Consider the following 22,916-nt stretch of genomic DNA (forward strand, 5'->3'; position numbering starts at 1 on the left):
GGTGATGAGCTGTGGTCTCAAGGTCTTAGGTGCCTCAAGGGGCGGTAACCCTCGAACACCGTGGTGGACCCCGGTGGTCAGGGAAGCCGTCCGACTGAAGAAGGAGTCCTTCCGGGTTATGTTATCCGGGAGGACTCCGGAAACAGTTGCAGGGTATCGAAAGACTAGAAGGGCGGCAGCTTCTGCCATGTCAGAGGCAAAGCAGCGGGTGTGGGAGAAGTTCGGAGAAGCTATGGAGAAGGACTTTCGGTCGGCACCAAGGTGCTTCTGGAAAACCATCCAGCACCTCAGGAGGGGGAAGCGAGGAACCATCCAAGCTGTGTACAGCAAGGGTGGGACCCTGCTGACTTCAACTGAGAAGGTTATCGGCCGGTGGAAGGAGCACTTTGAGGAACTCCTGAATCCGACTAACACGCCCTCTATGGTTGAGGCAGAGCTGGAAGCTGATGGGGGATCATCGTCAATTTCCCTGATGGAAGTCACTGAGGTAGTCAAACAACTCCACAGTGGCAAAGCCGCAGGGGTTGATGAGATCCGTCCAGAAATGCTGAAGGCTTTGGGTGTTGAGGGGCTGTCTTGGTTGACACGCCTCGTCAACATTGCGTGGAAGTCTGGGACAGTGCCTAGGGGTTGGCAGACCGGGTTGGTGGTTCCCCTATTTAAAAAGGGGGACCAGAGAGTGTGTGCCAACTACAGGGGTATCACACTTCTCAGCCTCCCTGGTAAAGTCTACTCCAAGGTACTGGAAAGGAGGGTTCGGCCGGTAGTCGAACCTCTGATTGAAGAGGAACAATGCGGATTCCGTCCTGGTCGTGGAACAACGGACCAACTCTTCACTCTCGCAAGGATCCTGGAGGGGGCCTGGGAGTACGCCCATCCGGTCTACATGTGTTTTGTGGATCTGGAGAAGGCGTATGACCGGGTCCCCCGGATGATACTGTGGGAGGTGCTGCGGGAGTATGGGGTGAGGGGGTCACTTTTGAGGGCCATCCAATTCCTGTACGCCCAAAGCGAGAGTTGTGTCCGGATACTCGGCAGTAAGTCGGACTCGTTTCCAGTGAATGTTGGCCTCCGCCAGGGCTGCGCTTTATCACCAATCCTGTTCGTGATTTTCATGGATAGGATATCAAGGCGTAGTCGTGGAGGAGAGGGGTTGCAGTTCGGTGACCTGAGGATCTCATCGCTGCTCTTTGCAGATGACGTGGTCCTTATGGCATCATCGGTCTGTGACCTTCAACAGTCACTGGATCGGTTCGCAGCCGAGTGTGAAGCGGTTGGGATGAGGATCAGCACCTCCAAATCTGAGGCCATGGCTCTCAGCAGGAAACCGGTGGATTGCCTACTCCGGGTAGGGAATGAGCCATTACCCCAAGTGAAGGAGTTCAAGTACCTCGGGGTCTTGTTTGCGAGTGAGGGGACAATGGAGCGAGAGATTGGCCGGAGAATCGGAGCAGCGGGGGGCGGTATTACAGTCACTTTACCGCACCGTTGTGACGAAAAGAGAGCTGAGCCAGAAGGCAAAGCTCTCAATCTACCGGTCGATCTTCGTTCCTACCCTCACCTATGGTCATGAAGGCTGGGTCATGACCGAAAGAACGAGATCACGGGTACAAGCGGCCGAAATGGGTTTTCTCAGAAGGGTGGCTGGCGTCTCCCTTAGAGATAGGGTGAGAAGCTCAGCCATCCGTGAGAGACTCGGAGTAGAGCTGCTGCTCCTTTACGTTGTTACGTGCTAAGCTAACGTTAGCTACAACCCCCACACACAGCCTGTTAGTAGCTAGCAGATAGCTCCCGCTAACAGCTTTGACTGCGCGTGGAGTTTGGATTATTGTATTTGTGAGGCTTTTTGTACGCGCTTCATGTTCTAAATGAAAACACTGGTGTAATATAACGAAGTACATTTACTCAACTGAAGTACAAGTTAGAGGTTCTTGTACTTGTACTACTTTATACTTTTACTGCACTACATCAGAGACAAACTGAGGTGGAAGAAGTACTTCAGTAAAAGTACTAATACCACAGTGTGAAATACTAGCTACAAGTAGAAGTACAAGAGTTAGCAAAGTACTCATTCTGCAGAGTAATGTGTATTATATTATTATAATTATTGTTGCAAGAACGAGATCACGGGTACAAGCGGCCGAAATGGGTTTTCTCAGACGGGTGGCTGGCGTCTCCCTTAGAGATAGGGTGAGAAGCTCAGCCATCCGTGAGAGACTCGGAGTAGAGCCGCTGCTCCTTTACGTTGAAAGGAGCCAGTTGAGATAGTTCGGGCATCTAGTAAGGATGCCACCTGGGCGCCTCCCTAGGGAAGTGTTCCAGGCACGTCCAGCTGGGAGGAGACCCCGGGGGAAGACCCAGGACTCGATGGAGAGATTATATCTCCTCACTGGCCTGGGAACGCCTCAGGATCCCCCAGTCGGAGCTGGAGGATGTGGCCCGGAGAAGGGAAGATTGGGGTTCCTTACTGGAGCTGCTGCCCCCGCGACCCGATCCCGGAAAAGCGGTAGACATGGCTGGATGGATGGATGGATGGATATACATACATACATACATACACATACATACATACATACATACATACATACATAGACAATATACACATACAAACACAACACAACAACAACATAGCATACATAATATATATATATAGAATATAGAACATACAACATACATAATATATAGATATATAATATAAGATTAAGAGTAGAGATATATATAGAAATATATATAATATATATAATATTATAATAGAGATACAACATGGACAATATATAGATAGATATATAATATGATCATATGTTACAATATAGAAAGAGGGAGAGAGAGAGAGGGGGTAGAGAGATAGAGAGAAGAGATAGAGAGGGGGAGAGAGAGGGAGAGAGAGAGGATAGTATAGAGAGAGAGATGTGGAAGAGATAGATGAGAGAGAGAGAGAGAAGAGAGAGGAGAGAGAGAGAGATATAATGAGAGAGAGGAGAGATAGAGGAGAGATGAGAGGGGGAGAGGGGGATGAAAGAATAGTATATGATATGTGGAGAGAGAGGTATGTATGTACTAGGAGAAAGAGAACTAGAGAGATACGAGATAGAAAAATAGAGAAGAGGATGATAGATGTGCGGATAGATATATACTAGAGATGTAAGTAGATATTAGAGTATGATATTATAGTATCTAAAATACTATAGTACTACTAGAGAGAGAGATAGTGACTATACATAAACAGCATAGGCTATAGATAGTATAGATAGAGAGATATACAACATATAGACATATAGTATAGATATATATACAATATATAAAGTATACAAAGAATATATTACGTATATATATAGAGAGAGATAATAGAGAATATATATTATAAATATATATAAATTAGAGAAGATAGATAGAGATACATTCTATATATGGATACTGAGATAATAGTATATACATAGAGTAGAGTATAATATATACATATTATATACATATACATATACATATATAGATATCTACATTATACATATTATATATACGACTATATATACTATATTATATATATGATATATATATATATATATGTATATATATATATATATATCGATATATATACTATATATATATATATATAGATATATATATATATATACATACTATACACATTATATATTATATATACATACACATATAATACATTACACACACACATATTATTATATACATATATATTTAAGTTAAACTGTTTCTATTAGGCATTCCAAAGTAAATGGAGGAACTTAAGAAAGAGCGTCTTGAGTTTCACCCTGAATCTTCTTCTGTAGTTTAATGAGCTCCACCGTGATGAATACATGACAAGTGATTCATTCATTCATAAATTACAAAGAAAAACAGACAGGAAGTGTGAGGAAAGTTCACGGTGTCAATATTCAAAGAAGGAAAATAATTTCTTACAAAAAACAATACTACTCCTAATAAACTTGGTTTAAATTCCTCAATTGAAAACAAAAACAGGATCACATCATCTATTAAATTACTGAACTATAGCTCAATGATTAGTCAATAAATCAGTGGATCAACAGAAACTGTATAAACATAATAATATAATGATAAATATTTGTAGCTTCTCAGATGTGACGAAGCTGCTTTGTTTTGTCACATGACAGTAAACAGTCTCTCTGGGTTTTGGACAACAAGACATTCGAAGACTAAATTAATAAATAATAGAACTAACTCGACTTCCTGTTGCTGCTCTCAGCAGCACCAGAGTGAATCTTCATCTGTGTTCAGATTTCGCTGTGGTGCAGCTACATGGTTTCTCCTCGGTAAGTCTGTTCCTGTGAGGACTCCCCCACACACTCATGATATTTCAGCTCTGAATACCAAGCGAAGCCTTTGTCACAGACGCTGCAGCTGTACTGTTTCTCCACAGTGTGGACGGCCATGTGAGATTGCATACTTGCCTTATGTGCATATCTTTTCCCGCACACAGGGCATGGGAACGGTTTCTCTCTGGTGTGAGTTCTCATGTGTATCTCCAGGTGGGACTTGTAAAGACATTTTAAACCACACACAGAACAAAGGAACACCTTCTCTCCCGTATGAAACTTCATGTGGTTCTTCATGTTGGCGTGGTGCAGAAACCTTTTCCCACAGTCGGGGCAGCTGTACGGTTTCCTGAATGTGTTACATGTCGTTTCACTTTCAGCAGCTTCGCTGTCAAACAAAGAGTTGAGACCCGATTGAGGTTTCCTGTCATCTTTCCAGAAATCACTGTCGTCACTCTCAGCTTCAGGACACTCAGGAAAACTCATGTTATTGATTCCAGAATCACATCCCATAATACTCTCAGAGATTTCATCATACAGCGGACGTCTTCTGGTTTCCTTCCAGAAATCACTATCGACACTATCCTCAGTGTCTTGGTGTAAATGCATCTCTGGATCTGAGTTCCTGGCTGGTTCTGGTCCTCCACAGTCCTCTCCGTCAGCTCCTGTTTCCATGTGTTCAGTTCCTCTTTGATGAAGCTGTGAGGACTGAGGTTTCTCTTCATCATCTTCACTCTTCACAGGGACAGGAGTGAATCTGAACTTGGTGATATCAGCCTCCTTCAGCCCTTGAAGCTGCTCTCCCTCCTGACTGCTCCAGAGTTCCTCCTGTTCCTCTTTAATGTGTGGGGGGGGCTCTGAGTCCTCCTGCTTTGCCGTGTGCTGGTTCAGACTTCCTCCTTCTGTGAACTCTTCCTCTTGTAGGTGATTGTTGTTAAATGTTTCACCACTCTGACAGACTTCATCATGTTTCAGAGAAGTTAAACTCGACAAACTGCTCTCTATCCAAAAATCACTGATGTCACTGTCCTCAGTGTCAGTGTCAGAAGGGTCTCCAGTCTTGTCCTCAGTATCTGGGTGTAAATGTGTCTCTGGATCTGAGTTCCTGGCTGGTTCTGGTCGTCCACAGTCCTCTCCATCAGCTCCTGTTTCCATGTGTTCAGTTTGTCTCTGATGAAGCTCTGAGGACTGACCAACACATTTATGATATTCCAACAGATAATGCCAGGTGAAATGTTTGTCACAGTATCTGCAGCTGTAGGTTTTCCCCTTTGTGTGGACCTCCATATGTTTAGTCAGATATCTTCTCCATGCAAATTCTTTACCACAAATTGTGCAACTGAACTGTGTCTGTCTCGTGTGGATCCTCATGTGTTTGAGTAAAGCCTCGCTGTCACTGAAGCCTGAGTTGCACACAGAGCAGCGGAAGGGTTTCTCCCCTGAGTGACATGTCATGTGAGAACTTAAGCTTTCATGATTGGCAAAGGTTTTACCACATAGTGAGCAACCAAATGGTTTCAGTCCGGTTTGAATTCTCATGGGAACCTGCAGCTGGTGTTTTCGGTTAAATCCTTTCCCACACTGAGAGCTGCCAATCAACTTGTTGGCAGCGTGAAGCCGCGAGGACTCACTAACACACTCGTGGCTCATGAGCTGCGACTCTAAAGTGAATCTTTTCTTACAAACGATGCAGCCGAGCGGTTTCTCTCCTATATGGACAGATGTGTGTCTCGTCAGATTTCCTCCAGTTGCAAATCCTTTTCCACAGAATAAGCAACTAAATGGTTTCTCTCCTGTGGGAGACTGTCTGTGTGTCAGCAGAGTGCGACTGTCTTCAGATCCTTCATGACATTCAGAGGAGCTGAACGTTTTCCTCTCAGATTTACATCCTGTATCACTGACGGAGACTTCCTCAGTTTTCAGCTGATTTGGACCTGATTGAGGTTGCCGGGTGTGTTTGGAAAAGTCTCCTTCGTCAGTGTTGGGTTCAGCTTGAGCCGGCTCATCAGAGCAGCTGACTGGAATCTTGTCGGTATTATATCCATTATTTACAGATACTTTTTTATTCCTCCGATAAGTGAACCCGGACTGATGTTGCCTGGTGTCTTTCCAAAACTCAATGTCAACACTGTCAGGAGACGGTTCCGTCTCTGTATTAGTCTCTGGGTATAAATGTCTCTCTGGATCCGAGCCGGCTGCTTCTGCTGCTCCGCAGTCCTCTCCATTGAAGCCGGTTCTTCTCTGCTGCGAGGACTCTCCGAGACACTTGTGTTTTTTGATCTGAAAATGCCAAAAGAACCTTCTGCCACAGACACTGCAGCTGAATGGTTTCACCCCCGAGTGGACTGCCATGTGTTGAGACATAATTCCTCTTTGAGAAAATCTTTTCCCACACACAGAGCAGCTGTACGGTTTCTCTCCTGTGTGGGTTCTCATATGTATGTCTAGATGTGAGCTGAACTGACGTTTTTGACCACAAATGGAGCAAGTAAACAGTTTCTTTCCTTTATGCATCCTCATGTGGGTCACCAGAAGGTAATTGTTGGGAAATGTTGCGTCACATTCAGAGCAGCTCAGTGGTTTATTGGGTTTATCACTTTGGCTTCTGTAATCGCCAACACACTTATGAACTTTGAGCTGTGACGTCGCCCTAAATCTCTTGTTACAAACACTGCAGCTGAAGGGTTTCACTCCCGTGTGGGTCGCCATGTGGTACGTTACAGCTCCTTTGTGTCGAAATGTTTTACCACAAAGTGAGCAACTAAACGGTTTCTCTCCTGTGTGAGTTTTCAAGTGGTAGTCCAGACCGGCTTTCTGAGTGAACCTTTTACTACACAAAGAGCAACTAAAAGGTTTCACTCCTGTGTGAGTTCTCATGTGTATATTCAGATTTCCCCTGTGTTTGAATGTTTTTTTACACACAGAGCAGCGAAATGGTTTTCCATCAGGTCCATTCCAGTCTTTTTCAGTCGCAGTTTCAGAAGAATCCGAAGTCATTTCATCAGTGTCAGAAGAGTCTCCAGTCTTGTTCTCAGTATCTGGCTGTAAATGTGTCTCTGGATCTGAGTTCCTGGCTGGTTCTGGTCCTCCACAGTCCTCTCCATCAGCTCCTGTTTCCATGTGTTCAGTTTGTCTTTGATGAAGCTGTGAGGACTGAGGTTTCTCTTCATCATCTTCACTCTTCACAGGGACAGGAGTGAATGTGAACTTGGTGATATCAGCCTCCTCCAGCCCTTGAAGCTGCTCTCCCTCCTGACTGCTCCAGAGTTCCTCCTGTTCCTCTTTAATGTGTGGGGGGGGCTCTGGGTCCTCCTGGTCCGGACTGGAGCTCCACTCCTGCTGCTCAGGGGGAACCTCTTCTTTGACCAGCAGCAGCTGCTGGACGTCTGCAGGAAACACGTTATGGAAAAACAGAAGTTATGTTATGTTAAAGACTAGCTTGAAATGGTGATTTTCCATTTTAACGAGTTGTTTGCATCATTGTCACAAAGTAACATCATTTATTATCAGTAGTAGTTGATTAATCTGCAGATTATTATACCTATAAAATTTCAGAAAATAGGGAAAATGTGACTGTTTCCTAAAGCCAAAAAAAAAAAGATCAGCTATATATATAAATATAAATATATATATATATATATATATATATATATATATATATATATATATATATATATATAAATAAATAAATAAATAAATAACAACAGGAAGTTCCTCAAAGTCAATGTTCAAATATATTTAAAAGACCAATCTGACTGACAAAGCTGTTTTTAGCTGTGTTGAGTGGATCCTAAATAAATGTTCTGCTTGGTGTTCAACACGTCAATCCCCAGGAAATAAACAGCAACTTCTCCGATAATCAAATCATAATCTTTTATTGTAAATTGAATTATTATTATTATTATTATTTACTTTTGGTCAAATCAAGACATTGATGACATCTTTGGTTCTCTGAAATTTAAAAAAACAAATATTTTGTAATATTTAAAGCACAAATGATTAATGATTAAATGTATAATATATCACAGGTATTACTGATTATGTTTTTCATGCCTTTTATCTGTATATTGTACCAAAAAGTGTGTTGAGTGTTTATTATTATTATTATTATTATTATTATTATTATAGCATTATAACATTATATTATCCATGTTTTTCCTCCAACACCCGTGTTCAATGGTGTGCAGGATGGACCTGACATTCTTAGCCAACTAACTATTATTCATTTTATGGAATAATGTAAACATGTAAAAGTATGTAAGTATTATCGGTAACATGTAGTTAAAGTACTTAAAGTAAAAGTACCGATTGTCCAGTAAATGTTTTATATTACATCTGATGTTCCTGTTACATTCATGTGTGTGTTACATGTTCCCGCTGCATTAATGTGTGTGTTACATGTTCCTGTTACATTAATGTGTGTGTTACATGTTCCCGCTGAATTAATGTGTGTGTTACATGTTCCCGCTGCATTCATGTGTGTGTTACATGTTCCCGTTGCATTAATGTGTGCGTTACATGTTCCCGCTGCATTAATGTGTGTGTTACATGTTCCCGCTGCATTAATGTGTGTGTTACATGTTCCTGTTACATTAATGTGTGTGTTACATGTTCCCGCTGCATTCATGTGTGTGTTACATGTTCCCGCTGCATTCATGTGTGTGTTACATGTTCCCGTTGCATTAATGTGTGCGTTACATGTTCCCGCTGCATTAATGTGTGCGTTACATGTTCCCGCTGCATTAATGTGTGTGTTACATGTTCCCGCTGAATTAATGTGTGTGTTACATGTTCCCATTACATTAATGTGTGTGTTACATGTTCCCGATACATTAATGTGTGTGTTACATGTTCCCGCTGCATTAATGTGTGTGTTACATGTTCCCGCTGAATTAATGTGTGTGTTACATGTTCCCATTACATTAATGTGTGTGTTACATGTTCCCGATACATTAATGTGTGTGTTACATGTTCCTGCTGCATTAATGTGTGTGTTACATGTTCCCGCTGAATTAATGTGTGTGTTACATGTTCCCATTACATTAATGTGTGTGTTACATGTTCCCGATACATTAATGTGTGTGTTACATGTTCCTGCTGCATTAATGTGTGTGTTACATGTTCCCGCTGAATTAATGTGTGTGTTACATGTTCCCATTACATTAATGTGTGTGTTACATGTTCCCGATACATTAATGTGTGTGTTACATGTTCCTGCTGCATTAATGTGTGTGTTACATGTTCCCGTTACATTAATGCGTGTGTTACATGTTCCTGTTACATGTTCCTGTTACATTAATGTGTGTGTTACATGTTCCCGTTGCATTAATGTGTGCGTTACATGTTCCCGTTGCATTAATGTGTGTGTTACATGTTCCCGTTGCATTAATGTGTGTGTTACATGTTCCCGTTGCATTAATGTGTGTGTTACATGTTCCCGTTACATTAATGTGTGTGTTACATGTTCCTGTTACATTAATGTGTGTGTTACATGTTCCTGTTACATTAATGCATGTGTTACATGTTCCTGTTACATGTTCCTGTTACATTAATGTGTGTGTTACATGTTCCTACTACATTAATGTGTGTGTTACATGTTCCTGCTACATTAATGTGTGTTCCATGTTCCTGTTACATTAATGTGTGTGTTACATGTTTCTGTTACATTAATGTGTGTTACATGTTCCTGTTACATTAATGTGTGTGTTACATGCTCCTGCTACATTAATGTGTGTGTTACATGTTCCTGCTACATTAATGTGTGTTACATGTTCCTGTTACATTAATGTGTGTGTTACATGTTCCTGTTACATTAATGTGTGTGTTACATTAATGTGTGTGTTACATGTTCCTGTTACATTAATGTGTGTGTTACATGTTCCTGTTACATTAATGTGTGTGTTACATGTTCCTGTTACATGTTCCTGTTACATTAATGTGTGGTGTTACATGTTCCTGTTACATTAATGTGTGTGTTACATGTTCCTGTTACATTAATGTGTGTGTTACATGTTCCTGTTACATTAATGTGTGTGTGTTACATGTTCCTGTTACATTAATGTGTGTGTGTTACATGTTCCTGTTACATTAATGTGTGTGTTACATGTTCCTGCTACATTAATGTGTGTGTTACATGTTCCTGTTACATTAATGTGTGGTGTTACATGTTTCCTGTTAAATTAATGTGTGTGTACCATGTTCCTGTTACATTAATGTGTGTGTTACATGTTCCTGTTACATTAATGTGTGTGTTACATGTTCCTGTTACATTAATGTGTGTGTTACATGTTCCTGTTACATTAATGTGTGTGTTACATGTTCCTGTTAAATTAATGTGTGTGTTACATTAAGGTGTGTGTTACATGTTCCTGTTACATTAATGTGTGTTACATGTTCTGTTACATTAATGTGTGTGTTACATGTTCCTGTTACATTAATGTGTGTGTTACATTAATGTGTGTGTTACATGTTCCTGTTACATTAATGTGTGTGTTACATGTTCCTGTTACATAATGTGTGTGTTACATGTTCCTGTTACATGTAATGTGGTTTTACATAATGTGTGGTGTTACATGTTCCTGTTACATTAATTGGTGTGGTACATGTTTCCTGTTACATTAATGTGTGTGTACCATGTTCCTACATTAATGTGTGTGTGTACATGTTCCTAGCTACATTAATGTGTGTTGGTTACATGTCCTACTACATTAATGTGTGTTGTTACATGTTCCTGCTACATTAATGTGGTGTTTCCATGTTCCTTTTACATTAATGTGTGTGTACATGTTTCTGTTACATTAATGTGTGTTACATGTTCCTGTTACATAATGTGTGTGTTACAATGCTCCTGCCTACATTAATGTGTGTGTTACTGTTCCTGCTACATTAATGGGTGTTACATGTTTCCTGTTTACATTAATGTGTGTGTTACATGTTCCTGTTACATTATGTGTGTTGGGGGGGGGGGGTGGGGGTTACATTAATTGTGTGTGTTACATGTTCCTTTACATAATGTGTGTGTTACATGTTCCTGTTACATTAATGTGTGTGGTACATGTTTCCTGTTACATGTTTCCTGTTACATTAATGTGTGTGTTACATGTTCCTGTTACATTAATGTGTGGGTTACATGTTCCTTTACATTAATGTTGTGTTCATGTTCCTGTTACATTAATGTGTGTGTGTTACATGTTCCTGTTACATTAATGTGTGGTGTTACATGTTCTCTGTTACATTAATGTGTGTGTTACATGTCCTGTACATTAATGTGTGTGTTACATGTTCCTGTTACATTAATGTGTGTGTTACATGTTCCTGTTACATTAATGTGTGTGTTACATGTTCCTGTTACATTAATGTGTGTGTTACATGTTCCTGTTACATTAATGTGTGTGTTACATGTTCCTGTTACATTAATGTGTGTGTTACATGTTCCTGTTACATTAATGTGTGTGTTACATGTTCCTGTTACATTAATGTGTGTGTTACATGTTCCTGTTACATTAATGTGTGTGTTACATGTTCCTGTTACATTAATGTGTGTGTTACATGTTCCTGTTACATTAATGTGTGTGTTACATGTTCCTGTTACATTAATGTGTGTGTTACATGTTCCTGTTACATTAATGTGTGTGTTACATGTTCCTGTTACATTAATGTGTGTGTTACATGTTCCTGTTACATTAATGTGTGTGTTACATGTTCCTGTTACATTAATGTGTGTGTTACATGTTCCTGTTACATTAATGTGTGTTACATGTTCCTGTTACATTAATGTGTGTGTTACATGTTCCTGTTACATTAATGTGTGTTACATGTTCCTGTTACAATTAATGTGTGTGTTACATGTTCCTGTTACATTAATGTGTGGTGTTACATTTATGTGAGTGTACATGTCCTGTTACATAATGTGTGTGTTACATGTTCCTGTTACATTAATGTGTGTGTTACATGTTCCTGTTACATTAATGTGTGTGTTACATGTTCCTGTTACATTAATGTGTGTGTTACATGTTCCTGTTACATTAATGTGTGTGTTACATGTTCCTGTTACATTAATGTGTGTGTTACATGTTCCTGTTACCTTACATGTGTGTGTTACATGTTCCTGTACATTCATGTGTGTGGTTACATGTTCCTGTTACATTAATGTGTTGTGTGTTACATGTTCCTGTTACATTTAATGTGTGTGTTTACATGTTCCTGCTTAATTAATGTGTGTGTTACCATGTTCCTGTTACATTAAGTGTCGTTTACATGTTCCTGTTAAGTAATGTTTTTACCATGTTCCTGTTAACATTACTGTGTGTGTTACATGTTCCTGTTACATTAATGTGTGTGTTACATGTTTCCTGTTCCATTAATGTGTGTGTTACATGGTCCTGTTCATTAATGTGTTGTGTTACATGTTCTTTAAATAATGTGTGGTTACATGTTCGTTACATTAATGGTGTTACCATGTTCCTGTTACATTAATGTGGTGTTACATGTTCCTGTTACATTAATGTTGTGTGTACATTAGTTTCCTGTTACATTAGTGTCCTGTTACATTAATGTGTGTGTTACATGATTCCTGTTACATTAATGTGGTGTGTTCAATGTTCCTGGTTACATTAATGTGTGTGTTACATGTTCCTGTTACATTAATGTGTGTGTTACATGTTCCTGTTACTTATAAGGTGTGTGTTACATGTTCCTGTACATTAATGTGTGTGTTACATGTTCCTGTTACATTAATGTGTGTGTTACATGTTCCTGTTACATTAATGTGTGTGTTACATGTTCCTGTTACATTAATGTGTGTGTTACATGTTCCTGTTACATTAATGTGTGTGTTACATGTTCCTGTTACATTAATGTGTGTGTTACATGTTCCTGTTACATATTAATGTGTGTGTGTTACATGTTCCTGTTACATTAATGTGTGTGTGTACATGTTCCTGTTACATTAATGTGTGTGTTACATGTTCCTGCTACATTAATGTGTGTGTTACATGTTCCTGTTACATTAATGTGTGTGTTACATGTTCCTGTTAAATTAATGTGTGTACCATGTTCCTGTTACATTAATGTGTGTGTTACATGTTCCTGTTACATTAATGTGTGTGTTACATGTTCCTGTTACATTAATGTGTGTGTTACATGTTCCTGTTACATTAATGTGTGTGTTACATGTTCCTGTTAAATTAATGTGTGTGTTACATTAATGTGTGTGTTACATGTTCCTGTTACATTAATGTGTGTTACATGTTCCTGTTACATTAATGTGTGTGTTACATGTTCCTGTTACATTAATGTGTGTGTTACATTAATGTGTGTGTTACATGGTCCTGTTACATTAATGTGTGTGTTACATGTTCCTGTTACATTAATGTGTGTGTTACATGTTCCTGTTACATTAATGTGTGTGTTACATGTTCCTGTTACATTAATGTGTGTGTTACATGTTCCTGTTAAATTAATGTGTGTGTTACATCAATGTGTGTGTTACATGTTCCTGTTACATTAATGTGTGTGTTACATGTTCCTGTTACATTAATGTGTGTGTTACATTAATGTGTGTGTTACATGTTCCTGTTACATTAATGTGTGTGTTACATGTTCCTGTTACATTAATGTGTGTGTTACATGTTCCTGTTACATTAATGTGTGCGTTACATGTTCCTGTTACATTAATGTGTGCGTTACATGTTCCTGTTACATTAATGTGTGCGTTACATGTTCCTGTTACATTAATGTGTGCGTTACATGTTCCTGTTACATTAATGTGTGTGTTACATGTTCCTGTTACATTAATGTGTGTGTTACATGTTCCTGTTACATTAATGTGTGTATTACATGTTCCTGCTACATTAATGTGTGTGTTACATGTTCCTGCTACATTAATGTGTGTGTTACATGTTCCTGCTACATTAATGTGTGTGTTACATGTTCCTGTTAAATTAATGTGTGTTCCATGTTCCTGTTACATTAATGTGTGTGTTACATGTTCCTGTTACATTAATGTGTGTGTTACATGTTCCTGTTACATTAATGTGTGTGTTACATGTTCCTGTTACATTAATGTGTGTGTTACATGTTCCTGTTAAATTAATGTGTGTGTTACATTAATGTGTGTGTTACATGTTCCTGTTACATTAATGTCTGTGTTACATGTTCCTGTTACATTAATGTGTGTGTTACATGTTCCTGTTACATTAATGTGTGTGTTACATGTTCCTGTTACATTAATGTGTGTGTTACATGTTCATGCTACATTAATGTGTGTGTTACATGTTCATGCTACATTAATGTGTGTGTTACATGTTCCTGTTACATTAATGTGTGTGTTACATGCTCCTGCTGCAGATGTTTTCCCTCCTTTACATCCTGTTGGTAGTTTAATGTACACAATGTATCATATTGTATAAGGAAAATGTCCCTATGATATGTAGTGCAGTAAAAGTATAAAGTAGTACAAGTACAAGAACCTCTAACTTGTACTTCAGTTGAGTAAATGTACTTCGTTACTATTACACCAGTGTTTTCATTTAGAACATGAAGCGCGTACAAAAAGCCTCACAAATACAATAATCCAAACTCCACGCGCAGTCAAAGCTGTTAGCGGGAGCTATCTGCTAGCTACTAACAGGCTGTGTGTGGGGGTTGTAGCTAACGTTAGCTTAGCACGGACAACATTACGAGTAAAGATGTTTCCAGCAGGAGAAAGAAAACCAACCTGCTTCTCTCTGCAGCTCCATGTCGGGCTTTAAAACCACATACAGCAGTTTTCGGTGGGGCTCGAGCTGCTTTTCATATCCGGATATTTGTCTCGAAATATCCAATCAGATGCTCGCGAGCCGCAGTTTGAATAAATGTTTAAGATCCTGAAATCTGGACATTTTCTACAGATCGAGTCAAAGAGAACACACACAAACTAAACTGTGTTTCTGTCCTTATTTACACTCAGCTGACATGCTAACACAGCTACACATGCTAACTGTGTTCTGTAAGAAAGAAACGTCAGGACCCGGAAACACAAACACAACTTCCGCTACACTTCTGACCTTCAGAATAAAAGTGGATTTTACCCACTGTCCTTTTTTTGGTTCCCTAGTCCTTGAAAATATACCACACCATAATGTGCCACAACATTAATACTGTTTTAACATGTAAATGACATCTGAGCAATAGAGTCCATGAGTACGTTCCAGGTTGCGACTTTTATTTTGAAACACCCTGGAAGCTATATTGTTTACTGGAAATAGCTTCACACTTTCCTTTAGCAAGATGGCGTCTGGCAGAATATGCATGTTAGCAGAGTCCCTTGTCTTAGTGAGAAAGTGTGTGAGCTGCAGCAGTCCTGCTCCAGCAGAGCCTCTGTGTGTCTCATAAAGTGTCTGAAGGGACTTTGTGCTCTTCAGCTTCTCCCTGAAGGTTTTACCTCGGACTCCTCTCCTACACTGCTCGTGAAGTTAGCTTAGCATGCTAGCTGCAGCACAGCGCTAGTCAGAGTGGAAGTTTGATGGAGAGCAAACGGTTTCTAACGGAGTGTGTGGAGAAAAAGTCTCTGACATTCAGTCAAAATGTGTAAAGTCCAAATGCTGAGAGCGTTGGTGAAGCAGCGACTAACTGCGGCTGCTGAAGAGATATTTGTGCTGTTTGAAAGAACGATAGCAGAGTACGAGGAGGAACTGTGTCGTTCAAAAGAGGAGAACGAGCGACAACGGAAACTACTGGACGCTGTGCTCAAGCCTCAGCTTCGGTTACACAGAGCAGGTTTGTTCTTCTCTCTCAACATGTTAACAGATGCTATTAACCCTCAGAATAGAAAAGGTGATCCTCTTCCCGTCCGGGAGGTAAAGTGAATTCCATAAATGTAATAATAAAATATGCTTTATTGTCATTACATGTTGAAAAACAAAACACTTAGTAAGGTTGTCTCGATACAAGAATTTTAAACTTTGATACAATACTAGTATAAAAAACAATACTCGATACCCCGGAAAAAGAAGTCCTATGTATGGAAAATGGAATAGTTTCTTCTTCTTTTGATTAACAACCTGCACACAGTGCTGGTGCAGTAAAAATCACTGAAGACATCTTAGTATCTTCATAATAAAACATTGACTGTTTAATAGCTTACATTTTCTCCAAACATGCACCAAGTGCTCCTGCTTACTAAAAATGAATTGCAGCACATCACACTTTATCTACCAGGTTTAAGTTTCCTGAAGTAAACAGGTGTATCATATAACAACAATGTAATTGTTTTAAGGCTTATATTGGACTTATTTTACTGGATTGACTGAAATGTTCTGTGACTAAAATGGACCAAAATTAAAATAGTTCAGGTTCTTCTTTGACCAAGAAGAAACTAAGGTGCCAAGGATATTAGTCAACTGAAACTTGACTAAATATAATAAAAACTATCAGGTGTTACATCACATTACAGTTCATTTAGTTGACACTTTTGTCCAAAGCGACAATGAGTGCAAACAATCATGAAGATACAACTCCAAACAACAGGAATCCTGCAGGTACATCAACTTCAAAAAGGTACAATCCTTTAAGTGCAGAACAATAGCTTCAAATAAGCCAAACAGTCAAAACAGGATATTACAAGGTTTTACAAGGTGTTTCAGGGTGTTGCAGAGTTTTACAGGACGTTACGGGACGTTACAGCTCTACAGAGCCTTCTGTTCCCATATCTCTCAGTAGTGACGACTTCATGAGCTTCTTTAACCATAAAATTATAATTATTAGAGACTAAATTAATCTCCTCCTGACCTCAATCAGTAACGACTTAACTTCAACCTCCGGAACCTTAAAAACATCTGTAACTCCTGAAATATATCTCGACTGTTTTACTCCAATCAACCTTAACCAACGAACGTCAACAATCTCATCGTCTAAGCATCAACCTGTCTTTTAGACCCGATTCCAACTAAACTGTTTAAAGAAGTTTTACCCTTAATTAACACCTCGTTATTAAATATGATCAACCTGTCTCTATTATCTGGCTACGTACCACAATCCTTTAAAGTAGCTGTAATAAAACCACTTCTTAAAAAGCCTAGTCTTGATCCAGAGGTTTTAGCCAACTATAGGCCGATATCTAACCTTCCCTTTCTCGCTAAGATCCTTGAGAAAGCAGTCACAAAACAGTTGTGTGATTCTTTACATAAGAATAGTTTATTTGAGGTTTTTCAATCTGGATTTAGAGTTCATCATAGCACAGAGACGGCACTGGTGAAAGTTACCAATGACCTTCTATTGGCATCAGACAAAGGACTTGTCTCTGTTCTTGTCTTGTTAGACCTCAGTGCTGCTTTCGACACTGTTGATCAGGACATTCTACTACAGAGACTGGAACATTGTGTTGGCATAAAAGGAACCGCACTAAGCTGGTTCAAGTCCTATTTATCTGAGCGATCTCAATTTGTGTGTTTTAACGATAAATCCTCCATGACAGCCAAAGTCAGTCTTGGCGTTCCGCAGGGTTCTGTACTTGGACCGATTCTATTCACCTTATATATGCTTCCTTTGGGCAATATTATAAGGAACCACTCTATAAACTCTCATTGTTATGCGGACAATACCCAATTATATCTATCAATTAAACCAGACGAAACCAATCAATTGGCTTCATGCCTTAAGGACATAAAAACTTGGATGTCTAGCTACTTTTTGATAAAGCTTATAGTTAGGGCTGGCTCAGGTTTGCCTTGGATCAGCCCCTAGTTATGCTGCTATAGGCTTAGACTGCCGGGGGACACCTCCCTGCTCTCCTCCTCTCTCCTCCCCTCCCTCTCTTCTTCTCCCTCTCTATCTGTATGCATTTATGTAAATGTATGTATGAATGTATGTTACTAACTCATCATCCGGGGTATCCCCGGAGTTTCTGTGTCTCATGTGGCAGGTTGCCACTGATAAAGTTTACGTCAGGATCATGAATCGTGGCTGCGCCTGCTGCCCTGGTCCTGCTGGACACTGGGAAGCCTTTTTGACATTTTCCTGGATTTATCCAAACTTTCTCTTTTTCAACACAACATCATTTCTGTCAAATGTTGTATTTGTACTATGTTGTTTATCCTGTACACACGACATCTATTGCACGTCTGTCCGTCCTGGGAGAGGGATCCCTCCTCAGTCTCTCCCTGAGGTTTCTTCCATTTTTCCCCTTTAATTATGGGGTTTCTTTTAGGAAATTTTTCCTTGTGTGATGCGAGGGTCTAAGGACAGAGGGTCTAAGGACAGAGGGTCTAAGGACAGAGGGTCTAAGGACAGAGGGTCTAAGGACAGAGGGTCTAAGGACAGAGGGTCTAAGGATCTAAGGACCAAGGGTGTCGTATCCTGTACAGTCTGTAAAGCACACTGAGACAAATGTATAATTTGTCATATTGGGCTATACAAATAAATTTTATTTTATTTGACGTTACGGGGGTTACAATGTGTTACAGGACATTGCGGGGGTACGGGTGGTTACAAGGTGTTACAGGACGTTACGGGGGGTTACTGGGTTTTACAGGACGTTACGGGATGTCACAGGGTGTTACGGGGGGTTACAGGTGTCAAAGGATGTTACAAGCTACAGTGTGTTTCCCCTACCAATGGAACCTAGACCCCCCCCCCCCTCTGAAATTCAAGGTGTTTATTTTATTAATTTGTTCATAAATATTCACAACTCACTTATTTTGTAAAGATTCTCCTCTTCTTCACATAATAAAGTCTTTAAAAAGCCTCTTGGATCAGCTGGAAAATGCATCGTCACAAAGCTGAAAACTGTTTTCTGAGGAACTCATGAAAAGTTGACTTTTTAGAGACACGTGGTTCTAATAGGACAGAGACAAAGAGACAAACATGATGATCTTATAGAATATGATGCATTGTGTGCATTAAAGTATCAACAGGATGTAAAGGAGGGAAAACATCTGCAGTAGGAACATCAGATATAATTTACTGCACAATCAGTACATTTAGTTTGAGGACTAGGACCTAAATAAATTATGGGTTGTATGTGAATATCTCTTCTGTATATGAACGTGCAGAACACATGTCTCTACTGGGCATCATATAATTAGATTATTATTACTTGTGTTTTAATGTAAAAGCAGGATTTTACTGCCGTAGTTGGTTGAGGTGAAGCTCATTATGTTTTCTAACACGTGTGTCTAACTCTCCCCCACAGACGTGCAGCAGCTGCTGCTGGTTAGAGAAAAGGTTCCTCCTGAGCAGCATGAGTGGAGCTCCAGTCTGGACCAGGAGGACCCAGAGCCCCCCCCACCCATTAAAGAGGAACAGGAGGAACTCTGGAGCAGTCAGGAGGGAGAGCAGCTTCAAGGGCTGGAGGAGGCTGATATCACCAAGTTCACAGTCACTCCTTTCCCTGTGAAGAGTGAAGATGATGAAGAGAAACCTCAGTCCTCACAGCTTCATCAAAGACAAACTGAACACATGGAAACAGGAGCTGATGGTGAGGACTGTGGAGGACCAGAACCAGCCAGGAACTCAGATCCAGAGACACATTTACAACTAAATAATAGTGGCAAGGCCTCACAATGTTACAAACAACTAACTGAAGTCAGCGATGACTGGAGGGAGACCAGAGAACCTCAGTCCGGTTTAAGCTTTTCGAAAAATAAAGGATATAATTCTTGTGAGAAACTATTTCGCTGTTCTGATTGTGGAAAACAGTTTTACCAAAACTCAAATCTTAAAACGCACATGAGAACTCATACGGGGGAGAAACCCTTCAGTTGCTCAGTTTGTGGTAAAAGATTTGGTCAGAAGGCACATCTGCAGAGCCATTTTAGATGTCACACAGGGGAGAAACCTTATAGCTGTTCAATTTGTAATAAATGTTTTTCTCGGTGTGAACATTTACAGTTACACATGAGAACCCACACAGGGGAGAAACCATTCAGCTGCAACATTTGTGACAAAAGATTCACTTGGCTGCATCAGTTTAAAACCCACAAGTGTGGAGGTGAATCCTCCCAATTTAATGACCTCTTGAGCAGTCAGGAGGGAGAGCACCTTCAAGGGCTGGAGGAGGCTGATATCACCAAGTTCACATTCACTCCTGTCCCTGTGAAGAGTGAAGATGATGAAGAGAAACCTCAGTCCTCACAGCTTCATCAAAGACAAACTGAACACATGGAAACAGGAGCTGATGTAGAGGACTGTGGAGGACCAGAACCAGCCAGGAACTCAGATCCAGAGACGCATTTACAACTAAATAATAGTGGCAAGGCCTCACAATGTTACAAACAACTAACTGAAGTTAGCGATGACTGGAGGGAGACCAGAGAACCTCACTCCGGTTTAAACTTTCCAAAAAATAAAGGATATAATTCTTGTGAGAAACTATTTTGCTGCTCTGAGTGTGGTAAACAGTTTAACCAAAACTCAAATCTTAAAACACATATGAGAACTCATACGGGGGAGAAACCCTTCAGTTGCTCAGTTTGTGGCAAAAGATTTGGTCAGAAGGCACATCTGCAGAGCCATTTTAGATGTCACACAGGAGAAAAACCTTACAGCTGTTCAGTTTGTAAAAAAACATTTTCTCAGTGTGAACATTTACAGTTACACATGGGAAACCACACAGGGGAGAAACCATTCAGCTGCAACATTTGTGACAAAAGATTCACTTGGCTGCATCAGTTTAAAACCCACAAGTGTGGAGGTGAATCCTCCCAACTTAATGACCTCTGGAGCAGTCAGGAGGGAGAGCAGCTTCAAGGGCTGGAGGAAGCGGATATCACCAAGTTCACATTCACTCCTGTCCCTGTGAAGAGTGAAGATGATGAAGAGAAACCTCAGTCCTCAGAGCTTCATCAGAGACTAACTGAACACATGGAAACAGGAGTTGATGGAGAGGACTCTGGAGGACCAGAACCAGCCAGGAACTCTCTTGAGCCACATGGACTGACATGTAACTCATTCATTGGACAGTTTTGGTGAAATCATCCTGTTGTTGATCCTGAAATCAAAGGAAAAAACAATTATGTCGCTCAGTTTGTGCTGAAGGATTTGTCAGTTAGCATTTAGCAGGTTGGTTAGCAATTAACAGAGAACATGGCAGTGAGCATGTAGCATGTCAGTAAACAATCAGTAGGTTGCTTACTTAGCAGGATAATTAGCAGGTCGATGTTCAGGTCAGTTAGAAGGTAACATGGTAGTTAACAGTTAGCATGTCAGTTAGAAGAAGGAAAAAAAGGTACATAAATGAACAATATGCAGGTCAGTTAGCAGGTTGATGAGCAGCTTAATTAGGTGTTTCCTTTCTTCAGTTGACTTTGGTTTTAAGGTGATCTAATTTACTTCATTACACATTTGGACTTTGAAGAAAACCAGCTGTGTGTTTTCTTCAGTGTGATCATCCAATCAGAGACGAGCTTCACATTACATTACAGATTACATTACAGGTCATTTAGCAGACGCTCTTAGCCAGAGCGACTTACAGTGAACTAACTACAGGGACAGTCTCCCTGGAGCAACTCATGAGATGACATTTAGCTCCCAACGTCCAGAAGATAGAGATAAGACATGCTAATTACAGCACACACACAGGGAGGAGGAGCCGTGTGCTCTGACAGACTGCTGTTTTTCGGTTAATCAGTTTTTGTCTGTTCATTTAAGTGAACCAGTTGTTAGTTTCCTATTTATTTACATAATCCTGTTCATGTGTCTGTTGTATTTGGCCTCATGTTTCTTTCGTCTTTAGTGGTTATCGTTAATCTTTAGGTTCATCAGCACCTGCTGGACTGAATGGAGGACACTCTTGATTTCCACGTTGGCGAGGAAACAAAGACTGTAATCAGATTCCTGATCGGATCGACGCAGATGTGACGGAGTCTCTTAAACCTCATCAACCGTCCTCAGACGGGCCCTCCATCGGTGCTTCCAGTCATACCGATCCTCCATGCATCTGGCTAGCTCGCCAGTATTTTTTGCTCCCGCATCTTTCCTGAGTACATCCACGTATGTTATTGCGGGACGCCCTCGTGATCGGTGCCCGTGTGTTGGCTCACACAGCACAAGTTTGCTGGCTGGCAGCTCTTAGTGTCTCTGGCAGTGACCTGCCAGCCTCATTCTCGTGACCGCTGTTTTCTCGCCCACCCTTAGCGCCCCCCCCCCCCCATACAAGTGCGTGTTGGTGACATGCTCATCCTTGTTGATGCCAAGTACCACACGCAGCATTCTCATGTAGCAGCCATTTAGAGATTTCTGCAGGGTGGGATATATATATATTCCCCCAACGGAACCCCGCGCCCCATCCCCTCCTCCACTGTTTCGCTCCCACACGTGCGCACACACCTACAGTCGGAGACAGAGCGGAGGAAAGGAAAGGAGTGAACTACGCACCAGCACCCCCCCCGTCGCACGAACCTCAGAGAGCGCACCCCCCCGTCGCAGCATTTTTTATACAGGTAGATCACTTGGACCTGGTCATTTTAAAAGTAGCTCTCAAGCCAAAAAAGTGTGGGCACCCCTGGTTTAGACTATGACTGCATTAATATATTGATTGTTTGCTTTGTAAAAATAGTGAGAAACTATTTAGTCCAAACCATGACATTATTACTAATAAATTAACATTATTCAAAGCAACAAATAGTCACATTTGTG

At 40.5% G+C, this 22,916-nt stretch overlaps 2 protein-coding genes across 2 annotated transcripts; one reads left to right on the top strand and one right to left on the bottom strand.

Annotated features, from left to right (window-relative positions):
- Positions 1-3,770: 3,770 nt before the first annotated feature.
- LOC115006285 (zinc finger protein 26-like) lies at positions 3,771-15,313 on the bottom strand. Its single transcript, XM_029428421.1, has 2 exons — positions 15,022-15,313; positions 3,771-7,690 (listed from the first exon to the last, which is right to left on the bottom strand). Exons 1-2 carry the CDS (start codon positions 15,041-15,043, stop codon positions 4,284-4,286), a joined length of 3,429 nt encoding a protein of 1,142 aa, XP_029284281.1. The 5' UTR covers positions 15,044-15,313; the 3' UTR covers positions 3,771-4,283.
- Positions 15,314-15,573: 260 nt separating this feature from the next.
- Positions 15,574-21,596, top strand: LOC115006287 (zinc finger protein 3 homolog). Its single transcript, XM_029428423.1, has 2 exons — positions 15,574-16,061; positions 19,474-21,596. The coding sequence occupies exons 1-2, from the start codon at positions 15,869-15,871 to the stop codon at positions 21,249-21,251; spliced, it is 1,971 nt and encodes a 656-aa protein (XP_029284283.1). The 5' UTR covers positions 15,574-15,868; the 3' UTR covers positions 21,252-21,596.
- Positions 21,597-22,916: the final 1,320 nt, after the last annotated feature.

Source organism: Cottoperca gobio, unplaced genomic scaffold (assembly GCF_900634415.1).
Source record: "Cottoperca gobio unplaced genomic scaffold, fCotGob3.1 fCotGob3_87arrow_ctg1, whole genome shotgun sequence".
Taxonomy (NCBI): domain Eukaryota; kingdom Metazoa; phylum Chordata; class Actinopteri; order Perciformes; family Bovichtidae; genus Cottoperca; species Cottoperca gobio.